Source organism: Nematostella vectensis, chromosome 10 (assembly GCF_932526225.1).
Source record: "Nematostella vectensis chromosome 10, jaNemVect1.1, whole genome shotgun sequence".
Classification (NCBI taxonomy): Eukaryota; Metazoa; Cnidaria; class Anthozoa; order Actiniaria; family Edwardsiidae; genus Nematostella; species Nematostella vectensis.
The window spans coordinates 5966094-5992852 of NC_064043.1; the positions used below are offsets into that span (position 1 = coordinate 5966094).

At 38.7% G+C, this 26759-nt stretch overlaps 1 protein-coding gene and 1 long non-coding RNA gene across 7 annotated transcripts; one reads left to right on the forward strand and one right to left on the reverse strand.

The window, feature by feature from the left end:
- Positions 1 to 446: 446 nt before the first annotated feature.
- LOC116604568 lies at positions 447 to 23424 on the reverse strand. 2 transcript variants are annotated; one of them, XR_007313921.1, is made up of 2 exons: positions 23314 to 23424; positions 447 to 2065 (listed from the first exon to the last, which is right to left on the reverse strand). It is a non-coding gene; the product is annotated as an uncharacterized LOC116604568 (long non-coding RNA). The 2 variants fall into 2 exon arrangements; XR_007313920.1 differs by lacking the exon at positions 23314 to 23424 and adding an exon at positions 2167 to 2197.
- On the forward strand, positions 1996 to 26221 carry LOC5522095. 5 transcript variants are annotated; one of them, XM_032367105.2, is made up of 6 exons: positions 1996 to 2201; positions 16620 to 16708; positions 21074 to 21257; positions 22551 to 22802; positions 23337 to 23540; positions 24251 to 26221. In XM_032367105.2, the coding sequence occupies exons 1-6, from the start codon at positions 2145 to 2147 to the stop codon at positions 25751 to 25753; spliced, it is 2289 nt and encodes a 762-aa protein (XP_032222996.1). In that variant the 5' UTR covers positions 1996 to 2144; the 3' UTR covers positions 25754 to 26221. The 5 variants fall into 5 exon arrangements, with proteins under 5 accessions (XP_032222996.1, XP_032222997.1, XP_001641861.2 ...); XM_032367106.2 differs by lacking the exon at positions 1996 to 2201 and adding an exon at positions 7761 to 8250; XM_001641811.3 differs by lacking the exon at positions 1996 to 2201 and adding an exon at positions 10025 to 10473.
- Positions 26222 to 26759: the final 538 nt, after the last annotated feature.

A 26759-nucleotide genomic window follows, 5' to 3' on the forward strand; every position in this document is an offset into this window, starting at 1 on the left:
CCCCCAAGTGACTGACTAGTAAAGGTTAAAGCCGCTCCCAATCAATATCAACATACAGCCTTCATCAGCGTTTAAAAGGCGTCTGAAAACTACCATTATCCTTATTATCGACCATATAAGTAGCGAACTTGTGTTGTAGTAAACAATGTCTGTGAAATGAGATCCATACCCTCAAGTTAATTTGTTGTAAGGGGTGGTTGCCCCAAACGAATGCTAGAGCAGCGTGATTGAGCTATTTCTTGTAGTACTTTAATGTAGTCAGTTCTGCATAGACGTGTTTTGTCTTCTCAACAAGCATATATTCTTTAGTCAGCTTTCTCTTTGGAACAAGAAAGTATAAACTATGGATTGTTTTAAAACAAATGCATTTTATGGCTAGCGTTGCAAAGACTCCCCAGTGAAATCAATTTGCAGTGCCCGCTATATATAGGTAGGATTTTACCTTATTTTAACATATCTCCTGTTTTATTTAAATAACATTTTAACGTTAAAGGTTTAAGGAATAAACCAAGCTGAATGACGTTTACTCCGAATTCTTTCATTGGGATTCCTGTGTCAAATTAAGAATCCATAAAACTAGTTCCCAGGGTCTCGGAGTGACAAACAACATGGCGGTTCAGTTTCAGAAGTTTCTCATCTACACGGCTTGTAAGTTTTCAAGTTTATTCAACCTTCTTGCTTTTCTCTCGTCGAAATAAGGCAAGTGAAGTTATGTTAATGAGGATATAAATGATAATCCGTAACAATCTCGCAAAAGATACCAGAACTTACCAGAACAGAGGTCTAAAACAAGTCGTCCTGTTTTCGCGTAAGCCGTCGCTAGGCCACTTCATCGGTGGACACGTATGCGGGCTCACAGAAACGAGCTTGTAATCGATCATAAGTGATCGTTTTTCGCGGTTGCTGTGTTGATGACGTTTAGATTTAAAAGAGAAAAAAAAAAAACAAGCACCCTCTTGACCCCCCCAAGGGCCATCCGTAAAACACATAGATTGCTGATTGTGTTTATTTTTAAATAAGCACAACAAATTCTTGTTTTTAAAAATTCAAAGCATCCTTTCCTTCCAAGCTCGCATTAGTGGCTTTCTTGAGAAAATGCATATTTACTCCAACAACATTCGTCCAATTCGCTTGAAACTACATGTAAGTACTGTAAGTATATATACTTTCATGTAAACCGAGTTTCTCATGAGTAATTTTTGTCAACAAAAATACATAATTTTTACTCCAATTATTAAATAAATGATTTTAATTACATACAAAGGAAACCACGAATATCCGCATTATTTTTAATTAGATATCAATTAGGGGAATAAATCTCTAGGACTTTTCTTGGACGTGCTTGTCTTACTAAGGAAGCAGTTATTGACAAGCTAGTCTTTCTCATTTGTTCCCACGAGTCAAACCCTTTTACAAGTGGAAATGTTTGCTTTGGCTTTTGACTCTTTCATCAAACAAACTTGACACATCTACCTTGCCAACAATGCGCCCATTCACCTCTAAGGACATTCGAGATTTAATTAACAAGCCAACAAGACAAAGGGTACACTGACGTTTTTGTAAGCGCACAGCGGTTAGTTCCACACTAGTGGCTAATCTTACCAAGGTAATCCAGGTTTTGTTGTGAAAGTCAATGCAAATTGACAAGTTATCCTTCCAACTCCTCCCTTATGATTACAAGAGCGCACACAAGAACGCTGATAAGAAGTTAACAAGAGCTCTATGTAAAATCCCTCACTCGAGTAAGGAGACCCTCTTGACGCCTTCGTCGGTATTCATCACGCCTAAGAACTTATCGCACGTCAGGCTAGTGGAAAAAGCCGTAGTGCCCTAAAGTGACTTCCTGTTCGTTCATTAATTGTATAGCAATATGACATTGCTTGGATTTAAGCGGGCATTAATGGCCTCATCAGTAGTCAGTTAGTGATCACGCAGGGGGGTTATATTATGTAAATACAGTCTTACAGATCAGTATTACCAACTTGAACTCCGTGCGTTTATCCAGGTCGTCGCTGGCGCTCCCTTGCTCGTCTGTTTGTTGGCATGATCACTGGTGCTTGATTGGCTAGGTGAGGGAAGCAAAGGAATTAATGGGAAGATTCAGGGATGGTATCAGTATAAACTAAAGGTTTGAAAAACGAGTGATGGATCTGGGGATGTTGCTACCCTTGCAGTTGCTGCGACAAGGAAGATACGACTGGGTGAGTACAATCATCAGTCTTTCTTTCTAAACGGTTGAGGGCGATCAGGGATACTATTTTCACTAATTGCAACCTCGCTGCTATCAATAAATTTACTCTCGATAACTCAAACTAAATCGGTGATAGTTCGAGTTCGCCGATGCGAGTTATAGAAGGTAGAAATATGTAGGATATAATTGAAGGGAATTAGAAAACAGCTCTTGTTAAAGGAAGTTCGAGTTATAGAGGTTTCTCGAAAGTTATCGGGAGTTGATTGATGCTTTATAATAATCGTGACAGTTCTCTATCACCATCACCTTTAGCGTGTACCAAGAGAGATGTACTAAGTAAAGGACATCTGTGAAGTGAAGTAAAATTCGTTTTTCTTTTAAAAGGGCGGTTAATTAGTTCTACCATCAATGTTTTGGATGTTTAGTGCATTTCTCCCTCATAAAAAAGAAATCACGATTGCTTTTATCGCCCTCACTATCGTGTGACTTATCCCTATAGAGTTTGAGATTGTTTTACAGAGCCTTTTTTATCTTTTCAAAAGGCGGTTAATTAGTTATTATCAATGTTTTAGCAAGCTGTTTAGTAACTTAACATTTTTGTTAAGTTGCACTTGTCACCATGGATTCGTGACCTTTCTTCTACTTCTATCATTAACTATTTAGGAAGTAAAGTAAATTTCCGAATTACTGTACATTTTTTTAAACTCTTCTTACAAATCACCATACATTTTCTAAAAGTCTTAAGGCTCAAATGATTAATTTGTGACAATTCTTTTAAGAGGAAATAATTATTTTTAAATGGACTTATGCTTGCCTGGGTGCTAAACTCTGTTCATTAGTAGGAAACTAAGCGAATCGTTTGAAAAGTGGGCGTTGGTTTAGGAGCCTCGTAACTGAGTGTTTTTTTTTTTTCGTGATGAACATAATAAATGGTGTCATTATGGATGGGCGTTTTTGGTGATGCCGTTGAGATGCTCTCGAGCTTCGTGTGAATCCACAGTCTTTCAACATCACATATACACAAATACATAGCACTACAATGACTACTGCCGAGACAATGAGCGAGACAAAAAATAAGCACACACAAATCAATTCTATTACTGCAGTCAAAACGCAGCGGAAGAATTTAAAGCCCATTAAAGAAATGGTTTCTTAAAAAACACTATATGCTGACAACGGCGTTTAGGGAGAATTTATGTCCATTATCTCGTCAAATACAACTATTCGTTAACCAATCACCGCAGAGTTTACAAGAACGCCATATTGATGTCAACACTAAAATGGTTTACTTCCATTAGACCGACGGTGTATGAAAACTATTCTCAAGACCCGGTGTCAACAAAAAAATTCTCAGACAAAATATCGACACTTAGATGGTTTGGATTTGATTGGTCGGGCGTACAGCATTCTTGCTTATTAGAAAAACAGGGAAGTGCAGCACTTGAAGGGATTTTACAGCAATCGGAACTCCGATACAAGCAGATCATTTCGATAATAACCAATCAATAAAACCGCACGCGACACATCAGTTTCTGGAGCATGGGGAAGTAAATCTCGTTTTTCTTAAAAAAATATAATCAGCACTAGTAATTTATCTAACGTCATTATTGGTTGCTTGCTGCCACAAACGGTATATGATTAATTTTTCGAGAAAACAGAAGAAATTATGTAGATGAGATTAGATAAAGAACTATAGGAACTATTATTTACAAGGCTCGCACGCAATGGTGGTTGTATAATCATGTCCAATATTTTTTAATTTTAAAAAATTTGCATCCTGTAAATACGGTACCTAAGTAGCTTCTAAGGAAAAGCATTATAACACCAAAGTAGTTAGTAATTTGAGTCCTAAACGTGTTATGTAAGAACATTTAGCCCATAGGTAAGCGCTGAAAAAATACGAGCGGTCAAGCCTAAACTAAAAAAAGAGAGTGAAACACCTCATGGCTTTTGTTAAATAAGGCATGGTGCATAGCCTGCAGAAAAATACAAATAAAAAAAATACACGAATTGTTCGATATGGTATGCCTTGGCATTAGAATTTTCAAATATAGGCCTTATAAAATAACCATTGGCTTTCTGTTATTACAGCAAAACTAATAGATGATGTCCAAGAGGTTTTTAAGTATGCTGCTTCATTCACTCTCCACTGTTAGATCCCGCCTCTCCAATAGGACAAATTGGTATTCCCCTTGCACTGATTGCTTGTGTATCACTTTGCCGAGCCAGGAAGGAAATCTCCATAAGAGTGATAAGAAATCAAGAGATGGGCCGATAGGTTATCATTTAAAATTTTTTTCTTGTAGCGATATGCGACCTCCCAGGAAGCCATCTTAGAGCCGAAACATCTTGTTTGTGTCGTTCCTGTGTTTACTGTTGGTAATAATTTCGACCAATGCCGTTATCGTAATAATAGATTTGAATGACGTATATACAGACGGTTTACTACTGGGGTAGCTCTTGGCAGTGCCGTAGTAACGTCGGGTCACGACATTTTTCTACGTTAATAACTTATGACCGATGACTAACTTGGTATGGGGGGAGAGGTAGAGGGCAATGGTTTCCCCTGCTTCGGTAACAAATCTTAAAAACTGTCCTGTTGACATAAAGCAGGACCCCTCAATAGGCCATTCAAGCTATAAGCATGCGCGCCCACTCACCATGGGAACGTACCCCAACTACCGGCATGCAGCGCGCGCTTCGTTTGATGTAAGCTTAAAAAAGCGCGCGCTGCATTCTGGTAGTTGAGGTAGGTTTCTATGAATATGCGCACGCAAAATTATAGCTGGAATGGCCTATTCTTTATACTTTAAAGTTCTTAAAACGTTTCATTTATATCAATCTAGCCAAAACAAAGCATAGATAAACTTAAATATAAGATAAAATTCTGAAAAGGGAATTGAATTTGATTGAAATTTGAATTTTCCACAGATCTTTGAAAATTTTCCTGGCCGCGCTAAAGGAGATTGAATCGAGTGAATAATTCCAAGTTTTGGCGGGAAAATCTGAAACAACTTATTTTCCTAAATCCGTTAAAATTCAGAGACGGCAATACCACAAAATATTGGCGAATTGTTTTCTATTGCAATGATACCCACAATGAAGCGAAAAATAATTTAAAGTCGAGAATTGTATGCGAAAAAAGAAAATATCGTTTTGTTGTAGGTTTTAAAAACAGCGCGCGCTTATGAGAATGTCGCCATACTTGATTGCGAATGCAATTCAAAGACTAAAAACTATCTGCTAAATTCTGCAGATTTGTTTCATGAAGTTAAATAATCATTTGACTACCAGGTTAAGATATAAAGATGACATTAAAAGTTGTAACCACACAACATTCTTCAGCAATAACTAAGAAGACATGAAGACGGGAACCGGTTAAGCGCGCGCATTATGTTTTCTCGTGTAATTTGGTTGACATCTCGATCTACGTCACACATGACTGGACCCGGGCCTTTCAGTTCACGGCCTTTTTTCCGAAGGTTGACCAAAATACCTCAATATTACAGATTTGAGCTATTCGCACGAACGCGTGTTTTATAGGGTCCATACGAACCACATACCATTTGGAAGATGAAAATATAAAGAATTGACAAAGTCTATCAACTCTGAAAGGTTATATAGACTTTAAAGGGTTTTTTTTTACATAACTGTTGCAACAATTAATGACTGCTCGTATATCTAGCTTTGACAGGTTTTTTTTTTTTTTTAATTAGCTAAAAAAGAACTGCTTTCCGCCTCCCGCTGGCAAGCATATATATATACTTTTACTCCAAGGCTGCGAGCCACTTGTGGGAAGTTCCACAGACAGATCTCGTTATATTTAGCATACAATGTCTCGGGCTCAGCAGGCGGTCCGCAATTTTAAATGTTATTACTCAGGAATTAAGCCGTGCCTAGAGCAATGGAGTTCTAAAAGTACTAAATCATGCCGTGTGACATTATTTGATGTCACAGGCTGTTCTATCTCTAGGTTGTCATAGCAACTGATGGTACACTTGATTATTGCGAGGGCCTATGGAATGTTTGATCGGGACACGCTTTCTAACCTTCCTTCCCTCGTGACAATCACTACATTTCTGTAGAGAAAAGAGTAAAGAGGAACAACATCAATAACTTTTTGTTTGACTTTATCTGTGTTCCAAAAGCTTCTCCCCAAAATACGCCTTTTCCCATAGGACTCTAGGGTGGACAGTCTGATAATATTTTAATATTTTTATTTGGACCAGCCTTGATATTACGGTGTCGATGTAGAGATAATGTTATCAACTTAGTATTGTCTTAGGTAGCCTTGCTTGCTCTTGGGCTATCTACACTCTACTCCCAAACATTCCCCCAAAGCACATTTTCCCTAATCATGACTTCTCAATACAGACAGTGAAGTGGACAGCCTTGATATGACTGTGCCGATACAGATATGATATCGACTCGTTGCCTTGAGTAGCTATGCTAGATCTATGATCAGGGTTTAGGTCTGATCCCTTAAATTATTTCCCCAAAGCACTTTTTCCATAATCATGACTACTCATTATAGACAGTCTCATATAATTTCAAGTGGACAGCATTTATATGACGGTATCTATTTATTTATCAGCTAGTGCCATGCTGGATCTCCGTGGATCTATGACATGGTCATGACTATCTGCTCCCTAAGCTTCTACCAGCAATCTTTCCACAGCATAGAGACTCCTGATGTGACGCGTATCGATATATTTAACAGCGAGTGTCTTGGGTAACCATGCTTGTTCTCTGATCTTGATTATAAAGCATTCTTTCTCTAATGTACGTCTCACAGTATAGACATTCTCATAAGAATTCAAATGAACAGCCTTGGTGTGTCGGCAACGATTTATTTATCAGCGAATGCATTGGATATCCATGAAAACTCTTTCACTCACCATGTCTCCTCAGTACAGACCATCTAATTATGGTATCGATACAGATATATGGATAGCCATGCTGGATTTATGATTAGGGCTATCATATTCTATCCTAGAAGACCTCAAGCAAGACAAAATGACGACAACTTTCATTAAAACTCCTCCAAAGAACAAAACACTGAGAGGAAATTAAAACGCCAGTTTTTGTAAACAATTAACTTTATTTAGATATTTCACCGTTTTAACAATCACTGTTTACCCAAAAACCACTCACCAAAAGATCAGTTTTAACGATGTTTGCCCTCGATTAGTCATTTCAATAATTGGAATGCTCGCTCCATTGTAGCATGCCTAGATTATGCCGTTGACCAAGCCCTGTTTTCTGTGTCTTTTGAAATAGGAGATTTAATTATAGATAAGTGCCTAGATTTCATGTCTTTTCGCATCAGGGCTGCGCGAAACACACTTTGAAGCCCCGTTTAGTGAACAAAGGACAAAGCTAGCACGAATTAGCTCAACGGGGGTGTTTTATCGATAATTGCAACTTTTTGAAATGCGGACGAGGCGCCGGAGGGCTGTGAAACCGAGCGCGCGATTATTGTATGGTGCTTGGATCTAATTTTCCCTACTAGTCTTAATCCTACCGCACAATACTACGGTCATCCCAAACCGGAGCCGCGTTAATGGTGCTTTTACAAGGGTGTGTAGTACACCCACAAAGCGTTCACCTCTAAGAACCTCAATATGCATTATTAATACACTACCAAACTAGACCGATAACGCTTTCGTTGACAATCACCTCGATCAGTGATGGCAGGGCTGGAGGCAGTACGCCGACTGACAGTATACCAACAGTCATAACATTGGAGTATGGCTAGGCTAATAGCTCACGATAAGATAGTATGCGGTCTGTGTCATTAGCCTTCGACGAAGCACGTCCAGGCAGGCTCCCGCTTTTTCTGTTTAGTCGCCAAGTTTCTGATTACCCAGTATAGAACTTCTCTGATTGGTCGAGGCGCACTTATAGCAAACAAACGACGGAATAATGTGATCCGGTTTTCCTGTGGTCAGGAGTTGTTTCCGTAGGAGCGGTTCGTTTTGAGTCTGGGTGAGATCGGCGCGGGAGTCAGCATGCGTTTGAAGAGCTCCGAGTATTCCGCATGGCGGAGAGAGAAATTGGTGAGTTTATTTGTTTGGATTTTCTTCGGAAATAATATAGAATCGTGCGGTACGTACTCATTAGAAACTTGGTAAACAAACGAGAACGCTAATATAGGTAGTGATATTTTCTAAAGGGGTATAGATTTTTTTTTACAACACTGATTGTTGTAAGGGTACGCGTATGTCACTTAACGTGATTTTGTAGAAACATGGCTTTATAGAAAAATGAATTAAGAGTGATATAGGGTTAATGTTATGGCAGTATATACCAGTATACTGGGTTCAATTGGCTTTATGTAATGTGCGCGTACTTTTTCTCTTCTTATCCTTAAGTGTTATGATTGAGTTTGCACTAGAAGTGGTGATTTCTCTCGTATAAATAATGCTAGCGGAAACGCTGGTCTCTACCGGCAACAGTGACATACTAAATCAACTCTATTCAACATACATTACTAAAGTCTACATCGGAAGGACCCCACTGACAGCTAGATCTTGTCTTAAAAGTCAACTCTAGTTTTACCTATTACATGGCCCTGAAAGAGTTAATCAAATACATCGAGCCTTGGCCGAAATGACCTGTCTTAGTAATCCGCGCATTCACAAACCGCAGCAGTAGTCATCACTTTAAGTTCCATTAAAATCTCGCCAAGTAATAAAAACTCCTGTTCCATATTATATTGGACCAATTCATTAACCGTCACCACCAGACAGCCGAAAATAGACAGCAGTGCACAGCTTCAAGGACTGCTGAATATTGCGTATTAAGTTTGTAATTTCATCGAATTGGACTTTATGGAATGGATAGATAGTGTTGTGTGGAGCAGGTGTAAGAATACACATAGCTTCGTTTAGACTGTTCAAAGCGCGAGCCGACATACTAGGGGATTCCACGGCTTACTCCGTCTGTCGGTGCGTTACCGCAACTTCGCATAGTATAATCGGATAGGATTACTTCCAACATAGGCGCGCATAGCTATAGTGAAAGGGCGCTTTGAAAATGGTGCTAAGCAACTTGCGCGATGCTGGGGCTATGTCTAAATATCTCCGCATGCGGTAAAAGCCAAAGATTACAGTGATTTTACTCTGGCGATACGGTTTTTTTAATCAACTTTGAAGATATAAGGGAGCTGAGAGAAACAGGAGAGATGTAATTGAGAATGTGAGCGATAACAGGGGAGCGGAAGGAGTTTCGAGAAGTGTTGATTGTGTTGCCTATGCCGCGCGAAATGATTTGAAGAAAAAATCTGATTATTTGCTGTTGAGTGCTTCATGTCATACTAAGCTATAAGAGTTATGCAAACAATTTTCAAGTTCGTATGCCTAACGCTTTTATAAAATACTCGGTATTGTCTCGTGGCGCCGACTTCCTTTGATTATTACAACAATTTCCTTATTCCCGTACGCTGAGACAAACAGCACCAACTGCGCATCTTGAAAAAACTCTCAACCCTTACGTCTTTTGTCACTTACTGACACCAAATGCTATTGTTCCGCTAATCCATCTTTTTCTCAATGTGTGTAAAATGCTTTTCCGTTTTTCGTGGTTCCGTTGTTTTCATTGGCATTGTAAAAGGATGTTAGTTAAATTTTGCCAAACGCGGGTTGATTGAGCGCAACAAAGAGCGTTTTCTATTTCTTTGTTTCCGAGCTGAGAGTTATTGATAACAAATTTTATTGAGAAGGACGCCTTACGAAAAGCGATATCCAATCCTAAGCAAGCTCTTTTGTTTGGGCGAATTTAATTTTGTCTTACCACTCCGGAGTGTGAACGATTTTGTCACATTTGCGAATTTTTTACAAGTAAAACAAGCATAGTCACGGAAAGTTTGACTTCGCTAATAACATTCACTCATGCTCGTCGTAACACCATTAACTTTCGCTGGGCGCCTCTAACGCCGACCTCTTTCAGGACTCTATGGGGATTGGGAGTTTCGTTCGAGTTATTGAGTATCAGTGGGGTTATTAGCGTTATAAGTTGAAGCGCGTTCCTCTTTTCCAAAACAAGATGCAAATGTTGGCAGGTGCAGTGGGAGATAGTATCTGAGTTGTGTTGAACTGGTATTGTGATCTCACTTGTTGCCCTACTACGTGCTCTGCGGAGCGCCAAACCAGGGAGCTCTTAATTCGAGAATAATCCCCGCATAAAGTGTACATCAGCGCGCCTAAACCACGGCGCTCTCTACGTCCAAGGCGCCAAACTAAACCTTTCGGAATAGGAGGATCAATTCCAGGGGATCAAAGGTAGGATTTTATTACGCTCAATTAGGTCTCGCGTCTTTATAACACTGAGATTACCGGATCGCTATTCTATTGAAGCGAGACCAATATAAACTAATGAAACTGAAAAAAAATTTACGGAAAATTATAAAATCTCTACTAGTTATTTGATTGGGATCTTATAAACTTATGTTAATAGTTTGGACTTTTGGGGGGGGGGGGTATTTTAAACGATCTTTTAATCGTGAGTCATGAGCTTCATGTATAGTTGTGAATGAAATTGTAGTGAATTATAATTGTATTCTATAGAAATGGCAGTTACTCCTAAATAACTATATATCTCGAGGGGTTTAATGAATTTTCCGAGTCTAGATCCAATACTTAGTGTCTTAGCGATGAAAATTCAGAGGGTTAATGGGAAAGTCAGTCGATAAGAGAAAAATATTCAATACAATAACACCTTTGTAATTCCAATATGTAGGAAATACTTTGTATATAGTGAAATAGAGCAACACGGAACGGATTATGCGTCACAGTTTGGAGACGCCCAAAATCCACTCAGTTAACGAGACTTTTTTTTCGCGCTGTAAATGTGTTGGTTTCTACGCCCTGTGAATCGTAAATATCGGCAAATTTCGCTTTTCACCGTGGCGCGAACCACAGGAACAGCGCGGGCTCACCGCGTGCACAAATCAATAGGAAGTATAAACCCATACAGAGACCGCTGTGCTGAAACCGAATCATAAGAATGTGCAATTATGTCGAAAGTGAGACAGTTTAACTTGAAGCGTGCGTCATTCGTACCGTTTATGCCAAGATGGAGAAAAGGGGCAGGGAAAGATTTCGGATTCTAAAGGTAGGGGTGTTGATTGAATAATTGCGTTTTAAACTGTTTTACGGGAAGTTATCGATAATAGATTCCCTCGCATGTGACAACAAATGGACATTTAGTTTAGCATCCGTTGAGATGTTTGTCCAAAAATGACTAAACCGAAAGCGTCCGGGTACGATCCTAAATGCTGTTTGCTTATTATTTTTTAAAGAATTAGTTTTTCTATTGAATTAACAATAAATGCGCAATTTACATATAATTCTACAGCTAAAATACATATTTCATTAACTATTTTCTCTTTCTGTCGACTAGGAAAATATGCACTGAATAGCGAACCAAGAAATTACTCGAACAAAACCTTTTCGCAAATCTAAAAACAGTCTTTTTGCATGAATTATGAAATATTGTAAATGAAAGGGATATTGTAACTATATCAATATGCACTAATAGCTTAATGGCTTATAAGTTATCCAAATGTCAATGCCACTGCTCCAAAGATTGTTCAACTTTTACCATTTAATTGCCTTCTCAGCATATTTATGAGATTACAACTTTATTTGTTTAGAAGTCCTTATTCTAAAATACATATAATCCATAAAAAAAGAAGGTTGTCAGTGCAAATGTCGAGTGGACATGGTAAATGGCAGATCTGCAACCACAAGTACCAACGAATCTTAATATATTTCGACCAAGAGATATGTATATATCATGGTCATAGGCCTGGCTGCAGTTTATTTATCAACTTAAATAATCAGTACTTATAAGCACCTTTCGGCAATATATATATATTGGAGTAACTCCCACACCGCCGACGTGACGGAAAAACATGACATGACACTTCAAATAAGCCCATTTCACATCAAATAAGGCGATACTAGTACTTAGTTTTTTAAATTGATGCGACTTTTTGTAGTGTCATTGAAATTTGAGCTTTCGATATTTGTGTTTTGAAAATCAGTCCGTAATACAAGGAACCTATAGCCATTGTAAGAAATTGTGTCTTCGTTCTCTATCTCGAATTGCGCGTTTTCCAGGTTTTCATGTCAACACAGCCTAACGAGCCTAGCTTCCGGTGATCACTCTGGTTGTTTACTTGGTTTAGTGATCACTGAGTAAAGATTACCAGATTAAGCAGCATCGAAAAATTACCTAAACACCACACCTATTAATAACGGCATCCTAATAGTCTTTCCCACGACATAACAGCTAGCGTTTTTCTGTTGCCTTTCTCGTCCTCAAATCAATGCATCTCTAAACTTCACAAGAATGTTGAGACATTGAGACATATTTGCTTGTTTCTGCCATATATTTGCTTCGAATCGTTCAGTCATACCTTAGTGTCTTATAACCAAACTGAAAATACATATCATATGTTTTCAGTGAAAACTGAGTTTAAAACTACTCTTAGAAGTAATCTTATATTCTAGTTAACTAGCAACATCTCTTTGCCTTCTAAGTGAAGGCAACAATGCGCATCTGATGTGAGCTTTCCTTCTTTAAGCGGATCTCGAAATGAAAATTTTTCCTATATCTTAGACGGAAGTAGCTGACATGGCGGTAGTGCGGACTTTCCTATTCCTCTCTCGTCCCTCTAGCTGTGTCATCGATAATGTCGCCAGGATTATATCGCCAGCGCGGACCCCTAAAGAGTTGGGTTCGCATTAACCAGCGCCCTAGTGGGTTAAAAGCCTCGACACTCTTTAATGAGTTTGCTAAAGGCCTTGGCGCGGATGAAACGCTGCGTAGTTCCGAGTACCTCTCTCACTTGACAGGTACATAATCATAACTTGCTCCAGGGCTGTGTCTAGTATACGTGCAGTTTCCTTCATTCAGCAAAGGGACCGACGGCAGACTAAATAACAATTGTCTGAAAAGAAGATGAAGATTGCTCTTGTATAACCCACAATGGGGGGGAAGTGAACGAGTGTTTCTTTTCCCCCTAAATGCTTACCGCAGTAGGAGATTCGTGGGCCTTGACTTCAGCTCACGGTAAAAGCTTGTAAGAGATTGCTGATATCAAAGGGTTTTTGTTTTATTTTCATAATTTTTTTTTTTACAAAAAAAGATAAGCGAAGTAAAAAAACAATATCATAATAAAAAAGGTTAGCGAAGGAATTGCCTTTAAGCTTTCGCAAATGACATGATTAACTAATGTATCAAATTAGTTATCCTCTTCCTATATGTTTGTTTTCAAGAAGATGAATGCATCATAGATGATGACATAATTTGGGTAATTAGCTGTTCAGCCTACCACGATTCTTAAGCTATCATTATAACCTCACCCCTCGGTACGACATCTAGGACCTCCTGAAGCTTCTTTCTTGTCAAATGTTTAACAAAAGTTCTTGGATTTTTTTAAAAAAAAATATTTTACTGAACTTGGGGGTAGCTGTTTCAAAATTCAAAGTCCATCTATACCTCAAATCCTTTCAACATGGAGTTTTCAGGAGTACCGAATCCTTCGATGAGTCGACCTTTGATCTCACCACAAAGAAAATAACTCCCTTTACTGGGATAGAAGCGACCTGTGAAGCCACCAATTATTTGCCAGCAGGGGGCTGCAAATTGTCCGCATCGTTGAAAACGAATAGAACATTCCTTTCTTAGCGTAACTTGTTTACTTCTTACTAAAGTCACGAGAAATGTTAATACTCCCAGGGACTAGATAAAACCACAACTAAGACTTTACACAATCATGCAAAAATTCCATAAATTCCAGGAATACTTTGTTTCTAGAAAATGCGACCTGTTTCATCAGTGTGGTTTTTTTAGTGTTTATGGTAGTTTGCCACGGGCACTGGCATCTACCTGACGATAGGATAAACAAGCAAGCAAGCTATTGCATTTTGAAGCACCTTAAAGAATGTCGATCACCCAGTCCTTTGTTGTTATTTATCATTGAAAATACAGAGGTTTATTTGCAAGTGAACTTCAAAATAACAATCTGCAAATGTAGTCTGATATTTAATTGACGATATTTGATTGAAAATATTTTGGTTACTCGCTTGAATTAGCGGATGGAAATGGATTCTTTGAGTAACTCGCCATTGAGCGGGTGCATAAAATGGCGGCGTGATTGGCCTTCTTTAATGGCGCTAATACGGGCATCCGCACGAGTGTGAGAAAGGGAAAGAGTTAAAAAAACGGGGGGGGGGGGGGAGGGGACAAAAAAAACAATTTTTTTACCGATTACTATTTCGATATATCTATACAACTATTGTGATATCTCTTTAATTGTGCAAAGTTTATTTCAAATATATTTCTTAGCACAATGACTTTTGTAGTCTACAATGGCTTTTGTAGTCTATAATGAAGCCTGATGACAAACTTTTTGCATGTAGACATCAATATATAAATATGGCAAAACTTCACTATCTGAAATACAACAGCAGAACTGAGCAAACTCGACCTCGGGTAATTCGAATTGGGTCTTATTTCCCATAGATTAACGGACCTAATCTAGCCCAAGCTCATTTATTTGATACTTTCGATTTTAATTCTGATTTGTTCATTATTCTAGAGTGAATGGATAAAGATACTACGTTCATAATTTGTGGGAATACTTAGCAGATTATATCCTTTCTCTCCGGACTTTGATTAAGCGTGGTGTTACTGTACATGACAGTGAAAGTAATAGCAAAGCGTCAAGCTATCGGACCACTTATAATTGGTCCTGGTAGTCGTTTTAATTCCAGATGAAATTTCTTAAGATAACCATACGGGAGGTTCCAGGAAGTTAAGTAACTCAGTCAATTTTCGGTGCTTTTGGTGTTTCCGGTCACAGTTTAGATTATACTGATGGAACAAAGGCTTCAATCCAATTGAATACACCTGACACATAAGTCTAGCGGCCGTCACTCAAAAACAAACAATGACCTGGAAATACAGGTACATAACAAATATCAAACGCATTGTCCGACCAAAGCTTGCCCTTCAACAACTTAGTAGATGAGAGCGCGCCAAGTTAGCTAGATATAGGGTTTGCCCTTGGGCTAAATTCGCGATAAGCAAGGAGTCGATGATTCTCGCGCGATACAACTGATTACTTCATTGTGTGATTAAGTTAGCGTTTGTGTGTTTAGAGCACTTAAGCGTGATTTGTGCAAGTGTGACTCGAGAGCGGGTATCCTATTTTGAAGTGTATCACCCAAACCCCCAAGCACGAGGTTACAGGCTGTAGAACGATGAAAGTGGGACGGGTACAATTAGCCTCTCGCACCTCAACAACATGCTATGAACCAACAGCTATGAACCAGAAATAAAACTGGATAATTACTGAAACCTCTATGCATTTTTTGTAAGCAAAAAAGAGTCTCAGTAGGGTTGATGCTGAAAAAAAAATCGGAAAAGAAAACAAAGGGTGTCGGAGACGTCGAGTCTGTACCTTGAGGCGTAGCGCAATACGCGCCTTATGTCACGAAATGTCCTCAGATTTGTTAAATTGAGATTAACGATGCTGAGGCCGTTGTTTTCAATTGTGTTGATAATTTGGTCCATGCGACAGAGTGCGCGTTCGCGGGGCGAGAAAGCCAAACAAGTTGTAGACAGTCGGTCTAATATCACCTCTCCGTCCTCGGGGTAGTGATAAGAATTATGGCTCATTACTATCCCAAATAAGATCTATTTGCAGCCTTTCAACCCCAGCAATCCGACAACACAAAAGAACAAAAAGCAAATAAAACAAAATTACGGCTTTGAGCCCTGCTCAACCGTGATTGGCCATTGTTTGGTATTGTTCCGATTTGTAAACTCGGAGAATTGTGCTGATTCGGATCTACGTCCAGCGTCTTGCTGTGCAAGCGCCTCCAGTCTTTATCACGCCGCACAAATTTCTTCTAAAATACTCAAGAGCTTCCTGTTTGTGAGGATTACACATTCGAGCGGTTTTGGGCGTCTTTCCCCCCAATATGGATGACAGCCGTATGCAAAGATTTGACTCTCACAAAAAATAGTGTTGACACTTGGGAATGCGCGACCGCCGTTTTGATTGGTCTATACATTAATTAACGTCAGGAGCCGTCAATCACCTCGTGAAATAGTTTGTATTGATTTTACAGTTCAACAACCATAGTCGCACGTTTCGTATAGGCTCCGCGAGAGTGAAGGGGCTTTACGGTTCGCTTCCATGACAGGATCTAAAGGGCTCTTTCAACCGATATAACGAATAGAAGTTTAGGCATCGTGCATCCGAGTGGGCTGTCATGAATAGAGGCGAAATCCCTCGGGTATGTGTCGGCCAGCGCGCATGACGCTTGAGACGAGAACTAACAGTTTGCTGCGGCGAAGCGTTATCTCTAAGCAAGTGTTTATATGTCCGAATCTTTTGTTGGTGTTTCAGAACATGGTTGCACACGACGATGATGACGGCTCCAAGGCGTGCAACAATTGTGGAGATACGTGTCCAGGATTCAGCGCTCATTACTGGAGGTAAGAACAACCAACTCTTTGGCTCTTCATCCCGAAGAGTGACACTTCGTACAATCCATACAAATAGACTGTCTAGCTTGCTAACTTTTCCCGAGCGTTCCTATACACTCTTGCTCGCTCTAATGAATGTATAGAAGCTAAGTGAAGCCTCTGAGGTGGAAATTGCATTACAAGACTGTTCATTTGTCGAACATGAGTGTGGAGGAATTTGCTACCGACTTACAACTCTTCGTTGTAGTCGGATTGCTTGGCTCTCTCACTAAGGTCCCAAGATTAGATGGCTATCGGAGATATCGGGGGATCGTTTCGAAGATGCCTTCTATACTTTCTAGATTTCGTCGGGATTGGCCATTTTGCGTTTCATTCACTCTTGATATTCAGGCAAAGTTCGAAGAGATTTGATCCCTACAGGAAATATTTATGGCCGAGTATGTGCTCACCGTGTATTTGACTCTCGGGTTGCGTTTGTACCCATTCTCATATGGGATTGCTTTAGAAGGCGCGCATTAACTAACTATTTTAACATCTCAATCAAACCTCTAGAAGTCTATTTCGGAATAGATATACTCTTTACAGTTTATTAATTACGAAGCTACATGACTGTTGTGTTTAGTCGATTAGGAAGGCGTTCGAGCTTATTTGCTTAGTGCGATAAAGCGAAAAGTTCACTCAGTTCATTGTTTCAAACGTCCTGAAATTCATGACATGTTTTGGTTCTTATCTTCTGCCGAATGCTACAGAAAACAACGCGGCTCAAGGCTGCTCTAGATAAACCGGGAGCGTATCAAATACTTGTAGACATAATAGATACTCTATCACGAATCACGCTCCTTTGAACTTTTTTTGGAGCCAATTAGTCTGTTAGTCTGACGGAAATTCAGCTAACGCGCGTTCTAATGGACTCAATTTCGTTAGGGACGGGCCAGCCACATTTGAACGACGCAAATAACCTGGTACTTAAAGCGCGTATTGGAATAGACTTACTTCTAGATTTTCGTGTTTAAAATACATGTCCTCAGCAGTGCCGGGTGAGCTTATGTAGCAAGCCATACTTGAGGCTCTCGTGTCTCGCTAGCTATTTAATATCCTCAATAAGCCATTTGACACAACCCGCAAACAAGAGAGGGGAGTACTAATAAGCGGTAATCCAAAACTTTCTCTCTCTTCGCACTCTCTCGCGACTTAGTCAATTGTGCCCGGAAACGCGTTGTTCTTTGGATTGTTTGAACCATTCTTTCTCTTTATATATCTCCCACTTATAGACAAAACCTTGAGGTTGTTGTGCTTTTTGCATCAGTGTGGGGTATGATAAATGTTCACGGTGCCTCCTTTCAATGCGGTTTTGCAAGAAGTGCGGAATTTGAAAATATTCGATTACCCGTGGTTTTGCGCTAGTCGAGAAATTGGCGTCGAGAAGTTGGCATTATGGGTCATCGTGATACACAACTAAAGCGCCTTGTATCATATGAATAACAAAATCCTAGAAATCGAATCTACTCAGATCATTTAGTCAATAAACCTTGTTGATGGCAATATTGGGATTCAGTTTCCAAGTGTGTTTTGACAGTGTAGGTATTTCTTGATGTTTCCTGAATTCCCTATTACGTATTTTTTTTAGCCCGGAATCGACTCGTTTTCAGGTACAATTCACCCTTAGTTTTCAATTCAAGTTTGTGACAATATCCGGTTTGTTTTTCTATCCCGTCCGTCAGATTTATGCTCCGACTAAGCACACAATAACAACTTCTGTGTGACAGTGTCTTTTGTCTACTGATATTAGGTCGTTTTGATTCTTAGCTCTTCTTGTGACTCTGAGAGTATTCTTTTTTTTTAGTGATTTATTGTTTTGTAGCTTGCTGTGTGGTGGACAAAAAAAGGATCCAAAAGCAACTTCTTAATGCAACTTTGAAACATTCGGCTAAAGACTTGTGGGCTTATCAAGCTGCGCAATTATTTGCGAATAATAAGCTCCAAGTTTATGAAGGCTATTAAAAAGAATTTTTTCTCCAAAAAAATGTGTTTAATTATTCAGCTTAAATTTTAGTTTATCGTTAGCTCTAATTGATTAGATGTTGTATTTTAAAACAACGTTCGAAATTTATCAAGTTTAATATTATACTATATTTAATATACATCGCCAGTGCTTAAAAAAACACCAAAATATTTGTTCAATGCTCAGCAACAGTTTTAGTCTATCGTTAGTTTTTGTTGATTAGATGTATGCTTTAAGACAACGTTCGAAGTTATTAAGTTGTAGAATATACAGTGCTTATAAAACACCCACGAAAATAATACCGCACGTGCTCTAGCAACACCCCCGACTGGACAATAAGGATCTGACCACGAGCGCCCTTCACCCAGGCGTTTTTTTTTTTTTTCTACATATTTAGAACTTTTCTTTAAAAATCAGTCAAAATCTGAAGTGACCACACATTTTGTGGACATCAGTTCTCCCCATCTGGTGGGGGTACTTTGTGTGTGGTCTTACGCAGGGAGATAATAAAATCTCCCATTCGATCTCCCTTTCCAATTACACAATTTGCAAGCTTGAAACAACAAAAGCATCATTAATAACTTTTCTAATCCCCCGTCCATCACGCGTGTAAGCCCTGGATAGAATGCGTTGGTAGAATCTATTAGATTATACCACTGAAAAGGGAATGAATTCTTCAGTCTTTGTTTGTGGAAGAACGTGATTGGTTTCCACTTTCCATCTTCGCATTCCTAGCTAATTCAAAGCGATTGATTACTTAAAGGCACAACCTCTACCACACCAAGGTTAAATGAACTTCATTAGTCCCCCATTTTGACTCTATCAACTCAAATCCTCTCCTATAATATTTCTATACTGCGGTTGGATCCAAAGAGCTTATGGCTATTAGATAACCTTTTCTTTAGTCCCAATTTTCTAAACCTCCGCAGGAGATCGTTCCCAATCTATACAGGCTTTTTACTCAAACCAGACACTTCGGCTCCGCCATAGTCTGAACCACAATAGCCTAGCAAGCCCCCTATACCTCTCTAACGCGCAAATATTTCTTTTCCCTCACTATTTTTTGTCCGTGTCTATTGATGTGAGGCGAAAGGGTTACCCGTTATGGTGGTACCCCGTTAAGTTTCTGTTGTGGTTTTCACTGATGCTGACTCTTAACTCAATAGTATCCAAGTTCCACTACATAAAAGAAAACCATTTATGCAGATAAAGTAAACATTTTATGGCGCGCATTTCGATATCTGCTCTAACAGAGTCAAAACTCAAGAACTTGTAAAAAGTGTGCTTCGTTTTACATGCGTGTCCTGCGCGTTGTTTGACAGAAGTTTGTAAATAAAGTGATTAATCACACGTTGCTCCAGTGATTTCAAATCGTTAAATTAATATATTGCCAATTTATTTTAATCCAACTAGCCATGTTCCCTTGAAATCAATACTTGATATTGTCAATACTTGTATTTGTCATGTTTCTAACAAGCGTAAATTATTACCACTCCTATCAGGTGAAAGTGTTATTCTGTAATCCAATTTTCCGATTTCATGGGTAATAAACTTCGTTAACCCTTGGAAAAGCGCCATATCATGATAATTGATTTTTGCAGCTCACGATTCTCTTTCCGACTTGGCCAATTGGTTTATACCCTTCACATTATAAACAGTTTTTTTAAGAAACAGGATACTAAAAGAAGTCATGGTAATTTTCAGGCTATCCTGCTGCTTAGGTCATACTTAGGAACAAATGATTTTAACAGCTGTTTCCTAGCAAACACAACCAACAATAGTAAAAATTTCAAGACTTTCTCAATTGCATAAATTTTTGTTTTAACCAAGTGAAGGCCCACTTCAAGAGCTGTTGATTTACATGTCTGAATAATTTGAAGATTTTCTCAAGTTTATAATCAAGCTGGTGTGTGCTGAGCTGGTGATAAGCTTCTAAAACCTGTCAGGCTATAATTTGTTAGTGAAGCAATGAACCCAGCAACCTTCTAAAACCTGTCAGGCTAAAATTTGTTAGTGAAGCAATGAACCCGGCAAGTTCAGACCTGTCTCGGCTCTTCCAATGCACCTTAAAGTTATCACTCTATGGCTTCGGTTTCTTGCAAGGGTAAGGGTCAGGGTCTTTGGAGTGTTTTCGTTTCCTTTTCAAACACATTTGCATTCACCTTAAGTCATGAATAATATATGCTTAGATCAGCTCTATTCAATGGTTATGTTTACAAGATATTATTTATGCATGTATATAGACAGGGACTACAACAAGAGTTGTGCCCACAAAGTCCCAAGTCCATCCCACAGGCCATTACTTAGTGTTAAAAACCTAGCTTGTCCACCAAAAGAAATCATTCACAATCTGCTTCCATTTACTCCACTAGGAAAATTTGCCGAAACTGCAAATGCCCAAGAGAAGACCACAACATCATCAGTGACGACGCTAGAGCAGGGAGGAATATCTACATGGCGGATGTCCACCGTGCTTCGAGTCTTGCTTCTGATGATGATAGTGGTTGTGCACTGGATGAGTATGCATGGGTGCCCCCAGGGCTTGGGCCAGAGCAGGTAAATACAAATGTAGCATACTACTGCAAGGAACTTTTTATACAGCAATACCTACAAACTTGAAAAATTCAAACGGAGAATTACTGCAATAGACAACAAGAGATGCTAATCACCTCCCAGGCTAATGTAGTTTATATCTTTGTCTTTAAAAGTCTCATCATTTCTTAAACTTTAAAGGTTTTATTTGATCACAAGAGAGCACTTTTTTTAATATTTTGATGTGTGCTGCATTAGTTAAGGGGAATTTTCAATATTATATTATTAGCAGTGAAATGAAAAACATAAACTGTAGAAAAAGAAATAAGTTCATTATCTTAGTGATCACTAAAAACTGAAGTCTTATTGCACTTAACTGAAGCTTCAATTTAAAAATATCAATTGTCTCACTCTTTTAGGAGGTTAAGAAAGTGAGTTTTTCAGCATGAATTTGTAAAGAGTAATCTCCTCCGTACAAAAAGTAATTTATAGTAATTCATTCATATTTTTTTTTTCTATTTAATTATTAATGATATGACTTGTGTTATGCCTTCTTCACAAACACATTGCTTCTATCAAAGGGAGACTATGTGCAAACAGTAGTTTTTGCATTTTTGGTTAAGACCTGTTAATATGTTATCCATGTATAGGGTAGAGTGTTTCTTTAAGATGAAAGAACAAAGCAAAAGCCAACCCTTTTATAAATTATTTAGAGCTATGCTGAAGCTATCTTATCAAGAAGAATGATCTAAGTATTCAGTGCCATATGGGGCCATTAGGAATATTTCCACATAATCACATTCATCCAATTAAAACATGGCAATTTCTAGAAGAAGAAAAATATATAGCATACTATTATTGAAGATGCCATTCTTAATACTTTTGAAAACAATCTTTTGACATTAAAAGGTGTTCTGTATTCTGTATTTAACAACTTAGGTGAAATGTCAATTGAAAATAATTATAAAGGTGTTTTGCTTTTCATCATTGGTCATCTGTGGTGGGATTATGGAATTTTTACTTGTCATCTCTCAGACATGTATTTTTGCTAGCCACAACTAAAAAATAGAACTTTGTTTACCTGTAAATGCTCAAGTGTAATTAAAGGCTTTGTCTTGATTGCCCTGTAACATCAAAATACTTTCTACTGCATATAGATAACTAAATTTGTTTTTAATTTTCACCCCCCCCCCCCCCCCCCAAAGATAACAATATTGCTTCACAAATAAAGCCATTCGTGTGACAACATGATTTTTTTAGGCTTACTCTTGCTGTTTCACTCAGAAACCACAACTTATCAAATTCTTGAACTTTCAGGTCCATTCCTACATGAATGCCCTCCCAGAAGAAAAAGTTCCATATGTGGACAGTATTGGGGAGCGCTACAGGAATAGACAGATAATCCTGCAGCTCCCACCCCATGATAATGAGGCCAGGTTCTGCAATGGATTGAGCGAAGAGGAGAAAAGAGAGCTGTGCTTCTTTGTGGCTCTGAGGAAAAGGGATTCTTTAGGGAGGGGAGTGGTGAAGCAAGTACCTGAAATGTCTGAAGGATATTCCTGTAAAGAGGTAGGGATAAATCATAATACACATTCATCATTGTTTTCTCTTTAGTATGGAGAGGGAGGGAAAATCACAGAGATTACGGCTTTACTGACATACTGTATACTTATTTTGAATGAGGTTGCACTCGAAAATCCATGTGTTGTAATCCTGGGGTGGTTCATGGGTATTGGATAGCTGAATCATTGTATGTGATTGTTCACAAGAACATAAACAAAAACTGTACAGCTTTTGAAACCTGGATTTATATTTTATTTACGCATATTCACTTATTTACTTGATACTCATGAAGCATTGCTGGTTGCGATGCAGTAATACCTAGCATTTCTACTCCAGGGTAGTAACCAAAAAAGTTTTTTTTTATTTTGGGCTTTTTTTCCAGCCTGAAGTGTTGTATAGGAATAAAACGATTTAAAATTTTTTTGTTACTTTTCAGTTTTGGTCTTGTATGTAATTTTCTGTAGAATTTCTGTGAACCCAATAAAATATCCAATTCTAAGATTTCCTAACAACTTACATGATCCCTTCTTCTCTTGGTAGTGTGGTGAATGTGTGACAGCAGGATCCATGGCTGTGTATGCCTCGCGTGCAGGTCAACACACCTGCTGGCATGCAAGCTGCTTCATCTGTACGACATGCAAAGAGCTGTTAGTCGATCTCATATACTTTTACAAGGATTCAAAAGTTTACTGTGGTCGGCATCATGCAGAAACTCTCAAGCCCAGATGCGCAGCCTGTGATGAGGTATGTGGAGCCAATATTTGTCTTTGTTGTCCCATTTCTATGCTTGTTGTATTTGTTGTCATATAGGAGGGGGGTACAGATGTCATAGGACTACCACTGTTTACTATATTTCCATCTCCATTGAAAAAATGGAACTGTAAAAACTGCATCTGCATATGCTGTATAACTTAAAATTGAGGCATGAGAGAACCCTATGAAATAGAGTTTGCATGTGGCATGGTGAAATATATTTTTCCTCTCCCTAAAAGGTTAGGGTTAGGGTGATAAAAAGAAAATATCCCACAATTAAAGAATATCCAAACTAAATTTTGTCTATATGTTATAGTCTTCTTTTTAATTATTTTCTATTTATATTCATGTATTCATGGAGTCTTCAAGTTATTGTTGCTATCTAATTTACTATTTGGCAAGGAAAGTTGTTTTTTTGTTACCAGGGGAAAACAGTTATTATAAATAACAATTGGGGAATTCGTTAGCACACCCTCCGGTAGTTATAAGGATATTAACACTTTTATTTGTACTTTGCCACCTGCTGAAAAATATCAAAGCCCCACTGTGAACACCTGCCAAATAGCTACCCCTCCCACACAGGTGCCACAGATGTCTATCACAGCACCTCAAAAACTAGTAGGAAAATGGCAGGTTCTTCAAATTGCAAAATGGCTTCACTAAAGAATGAGTTTTTAATAGAGGCTGATGTATATTTTCAGATCATATTTGCTGAGCAGTGTACAGAGGCTGAAGACAGTTGCTGGCATGTACAGCACTTCTGTTGCTTCGAGTGCGATTGCCCCTTGGGAGGGATGCGTTATGTTATGAGGGATAATAAACCGTATTGCTGTCATTGCTTTGAGAGCTTGTATGCTGAGTTCTGTGACTCATGCGGAGAGCCCATAGAACCGGATGCGAGTCAAATGGCACACAATGGACAACACTGGCATGCTACGAACGAGTGCTTTAGCTGTTGTACTTGTGGTAAAGCTCTGTTGGGACTACCGTTTTTACCAAAGAGTGGAGAAATCTACTGTTCCCCTGACTGTAGTAATGGAATCCCACCAATGACATTTGAGCAAGCACCTAATCGCCCTCTACCACGGAGACTACAAAAACCTAGCATTCCAGAATCCTATACATCTGGGCTGGACACAATGGATTCTGACAAACACACTTCAAATGTGGGTTCTGAGAAATTTAGGTCGTATGAAAGCAATGCATCTGACTTCAAGCATCATCAGGATAGTCCCTTTACCAGACCTTCCCAAAAGAATGTAATTTCCACTCTGGAAACTCAGGACCGGTTATCAGGGACTATGTTTGGGATTATTGAGACACCAAGTTACGGCTCTGATGGATTTGATAGCGTGAGTGTGCAGGACGGGAATTGTGAACAGCAGTATTTTACCAAGAATGAAGAAGGGCATAGTTCAGGTGTGGCATCGTCTGACAATGGCTCTAGAACACAGGACGATCACGCAATCAAACCGTACAAGGTTATTGCGTACCCAAATACTGGAAACACCGAGTTTGTCAAAGCTATTCCAATAGAGGATGGTGAGAGTCATGACAGTAATTATGGTACTATTGAGAGTAGAGACAGTAATTATGGGACTGAATCTTCCTCTGTAAATGAGGATCTACAGCGTCCGAGCAGCCAGTGTTCATCCTCAAACAACAGCAAATGTGCTGGATTATTGAAACCACAGGAGAACAGTAAACAAAGGTCAAAACCAAAGCATAACTACATAATGTCAGACGTGGAGTATGAGGATTATGGCAGCAGTTGCAGTAGCAGAACTCAGACATACCGTCAGAATCTACTGCAGCAACCAATTTCTAGATCATTAGAGTGTTTACCATTGCGGCCAGTTGTTGATCAGCCTTTCTTGCGGAATCACAGGCTCACTGCTTCTGGTACTCATATCAACGGGGGGAGAATTCCAAGGGATGGCAGGCATTCAAAGGCTGCACACCAGAGATCAAGATCAACAGGAAATAACAGGGACAATAAGAGTAAGGAAAATAACATTAAGAAACCAGTGCAGCTACCATGGGAGGATCCATTTGCAAACCCAGTTGATAAAACACGGCAGGTTAAACCTGTACGCAGACCACGTATAGCCTATGTAGATGTTATTGACTGTAAACCAAAACTGCCAAGCAAAACAACTCCTTCAAAGAAACAAGGAAAGAACAAGAACTGCAGAGTACAGTAGAGTACAATAACTTAAGTTACATGTATTGGAGAGTATCAATGGAGGGAACCTTAACAGAACTAAATCATGAAGCTTTTGCTGCTCTTTAGGAAGTACTTTTCTGAAAGCTTTATTTTTTTAAACATTTTAGTCTTCTCCATTGTATGAAGAAACTTGAAATGACAAACAAGTTGTAAAAGAATCACAGTATTTGAAAAACAGGTACTCAATGAAAGGTCCTTGAGTAGTGGCTATTTTTTTTGTTCTTGCTAGAAGCATTCATGTGCACGTGCAAAATGTTCTCAAGTTGAAATTGGACAAAGTTTAGATGCTTATAAATAGCTATTCTGCATAAGCTTTCTTGGACTAAATTAAATGTTTTATTAATTGATGGTGATATTATTAGTGTTTTATATGTTTGGTGTCCTATATATACCAACAAATGCAATATAGCATATTTAAATGAGAATAAACTTTTTTTTATTGCAATTGTTGTCCGTCTTATTACAGAGGATTGACTTTAGTAATTTTTGATAACTAACGTTATTCTACAAGTATTCCTCATTTCTTTCCCTGTAGGATTTCAAATATTGCCATCCCATTGTCCCTCCAGACAATTTTTTTTATAGCATTGAGAGCATTCTTAAAAGGTTAATGTCCCTAACCATCTCCTTCCCTGCAATTTTTAATGAAGTGCTCAGAAAATAGAGAAGTTAGAGTATCATCATGAAGTGAAAAAGTATTTCCTTTTTGGGAAACAGCCTGGTTATTGATATATGGTTCTGGCACTTTTATTCATCACCATTTTTTATGGTAATAAGCCAACTCGATTGCAAAACTAATGCAATTTTGATAATATATCTATTCACTCTTTGCGTTGTGATGACATTTTTTAAATAGGTGTATAACCCCTCATTCCCACACTGCTAAATACCACAGGTAACCCAAGGACCCAGTTTGTATTCTAGTATGCAGGAGAATTTGTATCGTGATGAAAGAATGTCGTCTCTTTGGCATCTCTCCTGAG